General features: G+C 39.9%; 1 protein-coding gene across 1 annotated transcript in view; it reads right to left on the bottom strand.

The window, feature by feature from the left end:
* Window positions 1-3033: 3033 nt before the first annotated feature.
* The window catches only part of AP1S2 (adaptor related protein complex 1 subunit sigma 2), a 30159-nt gene continuing 23142 nt past the window's right edge, over window positions 3034-10050 (bottom strand). Inside the window, exon 4 of the mRNA XM_009639959.2 lies at window positions 3034-4044. Within this exon, the coding sequence (XP_009638254.1) occupies window positions 3997-4044 (48 nt within the window). The 3' untranslated portion in view covers window positions 3034-3996. The remainder of the gene's footprint in view (window positions 4045-10050) is intronic.

Below are 10050 nucleotides of genomic sequence, written 5' to 3'. Positions count from 1 at the left end.
GGCCCCCGGGCTGCGGCCTGCCCTCGAGTTGCGGCCGGCAGCTGCTCCGGTGCCATTGCCCGCTCTGCCTGGCCAGAGCAGCTGCCCGCCCTCGCGGGGCGGTGCGCGCCCACCTGCCGAGGACAAGGCTGACCTTGCTGCGGCCAGAAAAGGCCCTTCCCTCTTCCCTTCCCTCTTCCCCCTCCCTTGCTCAGCCGAAACGCACCCAAGCCGCTTCCCGCCCGCTGATGACAGCACGGCGCTCTCGGGTTGAGTTGTGCATGACCACATCCAGCGCATCAGAAATTGCCCTGAAGTCTACCAGTGACATTCCCGTGCACTAAGTAACATTTTTTATGTTTTTTTCAAAAGAAATGCAAGAGCCCACTTACAGATGCTATTGCTTCCTGTCCTGGATCGGCACTTCTTACAAACGGTGAAAGTCCATGCTAGTTAATAACTTCAAAGCTTAATTTACTTTCTTACGTCATCTAAAGAGCGCAGCTGATTTTGCTTTCACTTGTAAGTTCATTGTAATTAAAATAAAACCCTATTATTCCACATATCCTTCTATTCAGCAGTGATGTATCAGTTGAATTTGGTATCTCTGATTAAAAAAAAAAAAAAAAAGATGACATCGACAAATCACGCTGCAGTGAACTACGAGACTGATCACAAAGCAAGCTGCACACGCAGAACCCCATGCCCCGTGGCAACTTAGCAAAGGCAGCCACGGGGCAACCGCCTGGTATCACGGCGTCAATGCAAAAAGGAACAGCGGCCGTTAGGGCTGGCCTCCTCCTGTTAAAGACTAAGACTTGGTGATGAAGTTGAGGACACTCAAGCCAACAATCACTTGCCTAAACAATCCAGACAATTCTAATTGATCCTTTAGCTCCCCCCTGCCCCTTCCCTCTAAGACAGGAAATTTAAGAAAGAAAATTTTCTTTCAAATTAGATTTAAGAAATGCCCTAAGAGGGTAAGTCTTCTCCTTGCTTTTCCTGGTAACATCAAACGGTTCAGTTCTTCTAGAAGGCTGAAGAACAGATTAATCTCAGAAATTTTTGGTCGAGACTAGGACTGTGAACATTGCTCATAACTCCATGTAAGGAACTGAATATTGAGTCTGTATTACCCAGAACCCTCAATCGACATGTGGTTTGTTTTAATTTTCAAATGAAGTGGCACTACCGCATCAATTTAACATCCACTTTAATAAATTCCATGTTTAATGTGGTAAGCCTTCCAAAAACTTGCTAATTTATTGCTTTCTGTACAATTTAAATGGATGTAAATAACTAATCTTGGACGCAGTATACTCACTTTTTTTAATAAAGTGCTCAAGAACAGGTTAAGCACTGTAATAAAATTTCCCTTTTTTTTAAGCAAGTACTGAGTAGCCTCTTCTTTCCTCTGCAAAAACCAGAACTAATTACATATAAACACAAAGCAATGGTGTAAAAATGGACATTTATTACAACTAAACCAATGTGACAGACAGAGGTCAAACAGTTTATTTGTCACAATCACAACAAAGCTTAATCCAGCCAAGCACATACAAGTGACAGTGTAAACTTTAAAAACATGTTTAACACATAGAAAATCGCTTACGGGTTTGACTTAAGGTAATTCCACCCCTTCAGTCTCACACACGGGGTCATTCTGCTACCACCTCAACCTCACCTATCCCTGCACCTTCTGCACCCAGGGAAATGCACGCCACTGCTTTTGCATGCCCTTGGTTAGAAACGGTCTCCAGCCATCGGGTATCTTTAAACCTCCAGAAGGGCCTAACTAGACAAATTCTAACACTCAGAGTTCACAGGCTCCACCCTGGCACTGCCACGGAGGCATGCAGACCCACCCCTGCCCCACTGGCCCTGCTGCTGCCACAAGCGTTTATACCCGCCCCTGGAACAGGGGGCTCGCAAGCGTGGCCAGGCTGAGCCTTTCCTGGGGGCCTACGTTTACCCTAAATCCCGCAAAGCCCCCGGCCCAGCTCTGCAGAGGGCTGCGTAAAAGCTGACGCTAGCAGCGTGTGACCCCTTCCAGCCACCACACCAAAGCCAGGCTTTGTGAAAAGGTGGCACCGCTTACGCAAGTGAGCAAGCCAAAACGTGACTCCCAGAGTGAAGATACTGGGGAAGGAGAGGAGGGGAACAGCCCCCACCTGCTGGGGGACGACGCAGGTGTGCAGCAGAACTTGGCTACTCCGAAGTCTGGCGCTACCTCCTCAAAACTCAAAAGCATACATGACTTGAATTTAAAACACAGGTTTAGTTTATAATTACTCAAAGTCTGCTAGAAGTGTCAAAATATTACCCCGGTATCAACCTTACACGATTGGCAGTGAGCCTGCTATACAAACCTACTATTTAGAAGCTCTCACTGCAGATCGGTTGGTTCAGCTGTACAGCACGCAGGGGGTGCAGCATAAGGGACGTGTCACACGGTGAAGGTGTAAGCCCAGAAAAGCAGCTCAAATGACACTGACACTTACAGTGTGGTTTGGTTTTGGTTATTTTTTTTTTTTTTTAAAGGTGCCTATACACCCATCAAAGCATAATTATAAAACACCAATAAATACAAATTAATTTGTAGAGTTTGAAAGAAAACAATAAAAATTTACGCAAGTGAGCAAGCCAAAACGTGACTCCCAGAGTGAAGATACTGGGGAAGGAGAGGAGGGGAACAGCCCCCACCTGCTGGGGGACGACGCAGGTGTGCAGCAGAACTTGGCTACTCCGAAGTCTGGCGCTACCTCCTCAAAACTCAAAAGCATACATGACTTGAATTTAAAACACAGGTTTAGTTTATAATTACTCAAAGTCTGCTAGAAGTGTCAAAATATTACCCCGGTATCAACCTTACACGATTGGCAGTGAGCCTGCTATACAAACCTACTATTTAGAAGCTCTCACTGCAGATCGGTTGGTTCAGCTGTACAGCACGCAGGGGGTGCAGCATAAGGGACGTGTCACACGGTGAAGGTGTAAGCCCAGAAAAGCAGCTCAAATGACACTGACACTTACAGTGTGGTTTGGTTTTGGTTATTTTTTTTTTTTTTAAAGGTGCCTATACACCCATCAAAGCATAATTATAAAACACCAATAAATACAAATTAATTTGTAGAGTTTGAAAGAAAACAATAAAAATTCCCTTTTGTAAAGCTCCTCCTTTCCCACCTTCAAAAGTATCCAATTTTCATCATGAACCCCTCTATAAAGGGTAAGCCTATGTCCTTTCCCAGCTTTATGCTCAGAGCAAGCTAGTATCAGACCTAAAAAATAGTTTCCTTATCTTGGATTTTTTTTTTTCTTTTTTACTACATGCATTCCCTTTTTAGTATAGTAACTTGCAGAGTTTTGCTCAAGGTAGCTACACTTAAATACACCTTTCATTTCTAGCAAGTTGATCAGTTTGCAGTTTCCTTGCAAAAAGCAGTATTCACCTTAACAGTTTTACCAGTTTGATATGCAGATCCTAACAGGATTCTTTGGTATAATGACAAATTCAGTAGTAAACAGGTATTCCTAATCTTTATGCATCAACTGAAATAAGCAGAATTGTCACACGTGGCAACTAAAATGTAGATGAACAGAAGTCTTTGGTTGCATAAACACAATTTCTACACCATAACATTTCATATTTGGAGTTGTCCATGTAGTTTCTTTTCAGTTAGATATGCTGTGTCATAATGATGCATTTATTTCCTGAAGTCAAGTTTGCTTATAAAAAACAGTACACTTACTGAAGTCAAACGCAATTTTCCTGTAAATGCAGTGAAGGGAGACACTGAGTCGATTTAAATCTAATTCCCTTTCATTTGTGTTTTTTGGAGTTTAGTTTCTTGTTCCCTTTTCAAAGGAGCATTTTGCTTGTAGGCCTGAATGAAGCAGCTTAGCAAAACAGTAATACTGACAAACAGCATCTTACACCATTAGCTAAACATTACAATGAAGGCAGTGAACATTTACAGTATGAAACACTGAGATGTCATCAGCTGAAGTGAAGATCTATGTCAATCCAATTTCTTCAAGTACACTACGTGGGGTCTCTGCTTCCTATGGAGGGAAAATTTGAGACAGTGGTAAATGGACCCCATGCTTCTACTGAGCAGTACCATACATGAGTTAGTATGAAAGATGCTTAATTAAAAAAGAAAAGCTGAAAGACATGAAAATACAGAAGTACTGCAGTTTGCAAACATGGTATTAGCCACACTTTTCAAAGAGCTGTTAATTAGATTGTCATGGTTCGCAGGAACAGCTGGTAGGTTTTATTGCCCTTAAGCATAATAAAAATAAAGCAATTCAGATGTACCAGCAGGGGACAAATCACAACCCAGTAACAGAGATATGAATTGGCAGGGGGGATGGGGAAGCATCTTGAGATGGAGTCAGTGATTTTTGCAGTGAGTCGTTTCATGGGTCTCAAAAATCTGTTAGGGACGAACGAGTACACGGATGAATGAAATGAGTGACACAACTAAGATACAGTATCCCCTCAGGCTCTTTTTATAAAGAGTTTAAATTTTTTACACCGGTCCCATGCTTACTTCATAAAACCAGGCCAAGGCACCTCTATGTACCTGGTGTCAATAAATGGACCCGTCCAGAAGTAGAGGAATTGCCAGGGTTGGAATTGCATTATTCCACACCAGGCAGAAAGTTTTAGGTTAATCCTGAACTTAAAAAGCTTTGCCTAGATTCAGAGCAAGTTGTTTATTACAAAATTCCAAAGGGTTATCATCAGTTTTGTATTCGTTATTCCTATAGCATCTGAAAAGACATAGTTTAGTTAGAAACATTAGGCTGTCCTTTTCCATAATTATTAACAATACCATACTAAATAAAAAGGGATACTGTGTCCTTACAGAAACATAAACTGGTTTAGTATTCAGAGTATGAATGAACTTACTTTAGCATCCTAAAACAAGACATGTCATGAAGCAGGAAAAAAAGCAGATAATAGTTAAGGCAGCAAACAAATTATTTTCAACTGTTTTCTAAATATTTATTTTAAAAATCTGTCGGTAACACACACAGCTAAACACCTTAAGTCTTGCAAATAACACCAGAACATCATCTCTTATCAACCTTGACTATGTAGCACAAAACAATTGAGTTTACAATCCTCATTCGGTTCATGTATAAGCCGATTTCAAATTGAAGGAACAAGCCATGACTTTCTAAAGCCAACTTCATTTGAAAGTCAGTCAGTGCTTGGAACAGGCCACCTCTGAGCACTTCGAGATAGAATCACAGAATCACTTTGGTTGGAAAAGACCTTTGAGATCATTGAGTCCAACCTTTAAATGGCTTCCAAAATCCAGCAGCAAATAAGAAATTGCAAGAAAAAGGCAAGTTGTGACTGGAAACAAGATCCAATACTCAGTGTATTAAAGATAGTGGGGGTTTTTTCTCACTGATGCAGTATTTAAGTATTCTTGGAACTGCAGTGACCTTGATCAAGCCAGACAGGATGGCAGGATTAAAGATCTGCGTGTGTATTTTAACACAAATCCCCCAAAAGGAGACACTGACTGAAGAAAAGGCTTTGTAGCATTTTTTTATATAACCTGTCATATTATACCCCCAGATTACTTTGTTGCATTCATTTTAGAGGACATGCGTCTCTCCCATCCACCAACTTAAAGCCATTTACTCAAGAAGAATCCTACATTCTTAACTATAGCAACAGAACTCAGAGTATTCTAACAGACTATAACTTCTCAAGCATTCCAGGGTCTTGAAAATATTTGTAATAGAATACTTTTCACAATTTTAAATTGATTAGCCAGCCGTGGACCCTTACAGTTACTCAGTGGTGAAACAGGGTATTTACTAAATTACTTGAAGAAAAAGTTGCTCAAAAGCTATGAAGAAACACAGAGCACTGCTGCTACCACCTTTAGAGCAGGTTAGCACTGTCATCTCCACTGCCAATTCAAAGTCGTATGTAATTTTCAACAGGCATATACGTAAAGATTAGATTTCTTCAAGTAAATCAAGGTCATTGGCTAACAATAAATGTAAAGCAATGTACTTCAAGGACATTGGCTACTTGTCCACAGACACCACACCAGTAAAACTCAGCAAGATTTTAATACTACAGCAGTAACCTTGAGGCAGACATGCCTTCTTATGTGCACATCAACAATACAAACCCAAAAGGAACACCTGAAGGCTAATGTGTTTTGCTAGAGGAATAACTTCATCAATTACTACTTTTAAGAAACAAATAGAATGAATTGTATTATGGCTTGTTCACATTATTTGTTTTAGGAAGTGTCAAACATTTTCTCCAATTGTTATGGAAAACCTTCTGCAGTGTTATACACTACCTGCAGCTCAGAATCACCCAAGGCAAACAATGCAAATTTGAAATATATCAGAACACAGATGAGGAAAAAAAGTCATTCACATGAGACAAAAGTGCATGCAATACTTTATTTCAAACATGCCAGGAAAGCTAATTCATTACCTAGTCATTTAGAAGCAAGCAGCTGTATACAGATAACAAGAAAAACAGCATCTCATTACAGCTCAATGCACAGCATTTTAAGCCAACAGGCATGAAATAATGCAGGCTAAAGCAGCATTAACCAGACATTCAAACACGCTGTTAATGTCTTACAGAAAAAAGGCAAACTTGGAAATGGAAAACCACTCCTAGGATCTTGTTTTCTAAGATTTCAGAATGCTGCAAGTCCAATCCAAATCTTTTATCTAATCCCCTAAATCTCTGATTTTTATGTCAGTTTAACATTTGAAAGGTAGTGCATTACCACATACAGTACGTGGAACTAGCTATTTGTGGTTAATCTCAGTATCCACCTCCTTGCTAATGACATTTAAACAATTCTCAAGAACAGCACTGGTTTTAGGTTACAAATTATTCTCTTCTACTAGGCAAACAAGGGATGCAATACATGCCCTGTCACTCTGCCCACACTTTTTAATTGAAAGGTACTTATCATATTCATCCTCTCGGCAGTTCTCTAATATACAAGGTAGTCTGCACTTAAAACTGGAAATGCCAATTGAAGGAGACATATTTCAAGCATGCACTTAATGGACCTAAATCTTTCCAACCCTAACCATCTGTAAAGCAATGAACTTGTTCTCTCCTTCAGTAGCAGCAATTGTTCAACCACTCGCAAGAGTGTTTTGAACATTTAAATACAAGTGTTGCAACTTCAGATTTATGTACGTCCTTCTCTTTGCTCTAATCAGTTCTGCCTTCCTCCTCTTTATAAGGTAAGTCACACTATCGTGCCAGTCTCAGAAGAGGATACTGGTATGTGCATCGTTCATTAAGATGCAAAGTCTGTTGTAGAATTGTGTGCAACATTATTTAATACTTGTGTGTATACACATTTCACATACTACTCCTCCTTCACTAGTTTCTCTGTAAATATCAACGTCATCTACAGATTTTAAGTGTGTGTTTAAATACCACCACAACTTATTTGAAAGAAACAGGTCAAGTAATGTTACAGCATAGGTGTTGCAGTATATAGATGTTTAGCTCAGAAAACGCTACAGAACTTTTAAGCATAAGACTTCAAGCTTACACACAATAAAAAAGTTAAACCATATGCCAACAAGCGCAAGTTTTGTTGAAATGAGACATGTGAAGAGACAACACTGTAAAACAGAGGGGAAGAGGAAAGTACAACAGCAGAGAATGGTTGTGGTATTCTATTAGATTCAAGATGACTGGATTCACCAAGCTGATGATAATGTTCTGCCATGAGTAAGTCACAGGTCTATCTCCTCTGAAATTCTGCATGCATGATGAATGAAGCCATTTAGTACACTGGGACATTAAAGTATTCATGACGTGGCTACAAAAGAAATGTACATATTCTTATACATAATAAAATGGGGACAGATATGCAAGAAAACAAAATTATTTTCCCACTATCGTATCTCTGACCTGAAAAGGACATATGATACAGAAATACAACATTCTAGTTTTGAGTACTCTAGACCTTGGGCAGTGGGGCGAACCATCATTTAACCCCCCCTGTACTTGCATGCTGGGTCCAACAACATAAAGGGCAACTTCACATCATATTTAATGCATCATGTAGGCTCAGAGTTTCTTCTTGGCCAAAAAGTATTTGAAGCTGAGATACCATTCCAGAGATGGGACCACCCTATGTATTTGCTCCATTCTAGCCTCTTCAGTAGACATCAACTATTGGCTACTGTCAGAGACAGGACACTGGGCTAAGTGAACTTCTGACATCACCTACCGTATCTGCTCTGATAAGCACACATCGGTAACAGGCCTCTAGAACACAGTTGTGAGCAGCAGCGTGCCAGGGTAGTACAGCAGTGGCATTACTTGCAACAAAAACTATCTATCAAAGATTGCCTGTTTAAAAAATGGTAGGTATCTCAGACACCTCTCACGGCAGGCAGTTTTCTTTGCTTTTCAATTTTGCCACTGAACTTAATACTCCATTATTAGCACGAGCATTAGTATAAAATTTGTTGAAAGATGAGTTAGAAAGCAAGCAATCGTCAATTTTTTGTATTAAAATCAGTGCCCTGAAGACAGATGAGGACATTTTTAATGGAGTAATAGCAATTTAGGAGTATCAGCCCCACATATGCCCATTACACATCTTCTCAAGAGAAAAAAAGGCACAAAACACAACTCTGCATATCAGTTACCATCTTTCATGATGTACCAATTAAAATCTTCAATTTATTTTAGAATACCACCCCCAAAACTACAGAAGTCTTACAACAGAACTGAGAGAGTTTCCATGGCTTCTAAATCCAACATCTTCCTCTGTGCCATCTCAGTTTATTCACACATTCAAGTTTGTATTTTTTTTTTAAATTCTAATCTCCAGTTACAAAAAAGGACAACAAAAATATCCTAGAAGCTTTACAGGTTTTATACTGCTTTTCAGTATCAGTAATCTGAACATTATTCCATAGCAGTTAAAATTATTCTGAACAAGCCAACTACAAATCCACTAGTTCTCAAAATAATAGCACCTACAGCTCAGTGACAGTTGCAGCTAAGTTCTGTGAAGTCTGCTGTGATTTTTGGTAGAACTCAAAAGAATTTGGTATATATTAGAGAATTACAAATGTGAATTTTAACTCTTAAAACCTCTTTTACTGCCTAAGTCAGGTCTCAGCTAACATTAAAAACAAAATGCTGAGGCATATTCCTAACTGGAAAAGGAATTGCATGACGGTGGTATACAGCAGTAGCCCCACGCAGTAGAAGCTTTGACTAAAAAGAAAACAGTAACTCTAGAACTGCTGGAGCCTCCACAGACAAAAAGTTCACAGACAGGTACTTACGGAAAAATTCTGCTTTACCTAAAACTGCTGGCATGATACAGATTCATGAAGACAACTGAAAAACAGGCATATGTAACAATCTCAAACGCCCAATTTTTATGGTTTCATATTTTCAGTTTTTACCTGGAACATGTATGCACACATGTGACACTGATTCTCCTCCTTGAAAAAAAGCCTCCTGTCTTCCAGCGTTTCACCCTTGGAAACCTGGAGCCAAAGTTGGTGTCTTCACTGAAATGCCTGTCAAATATCCTAAGAGATCTCTCCTTAATTTTACAATAGCTCGCTGAACAGAATGAGTGCAGCTCATTTTCTAGCACTGTTACGAGGTTGATGAGCATTCACTGTTGTCATGTTCAAAGATTATCCCAGGCTGCACACATTCTTCAGCACACACTCTTTGGCCTGGAAGCACTGGTCATGTTCCCTTTTACACAACTGATATCAACAAATAAGGACATGGAAGTTTCATGTTTATCCGCGTGTTACCTTTCAGCACTTTCCAAATGTCTACTCTCCCACAACACCCCCAGGCTATATTCTCCACCCTGTTCATATTTTTCAATGGGTTATAACTCAAGGAATTAACTGTCTTTGATGCAAAAATCCCAGTACACAAAATTAGATGACTGACTCAAATTACTGTTAGGGGATTAGCGTCTCATCTTAACAGAAACTTCTTATCTACTGATAAAGCAAGACAGATTGTCAGATGACAATAGGAAGAACGTG

This window comes from Egretta garzetta, unplaced genomic scaffold, assembly GCF_000687185.1.
Source record: "Egretta garzetta isolate BGI_Z169 unplaced genomic scaffold, ASM68718v1 scaffold445, whole genome shotgun sequence".
NCBI classification, from domain to species: Eukaryota; Metazoa; Chordata; class Aves; order Pelecaniformes; family Ardeidae; genus Egretta; species Egretta garzetta.
Note: the sequence above shows the minus strand (reverse complement) of the source record. Positions and strands in the feature narration are given on the sequence as shown.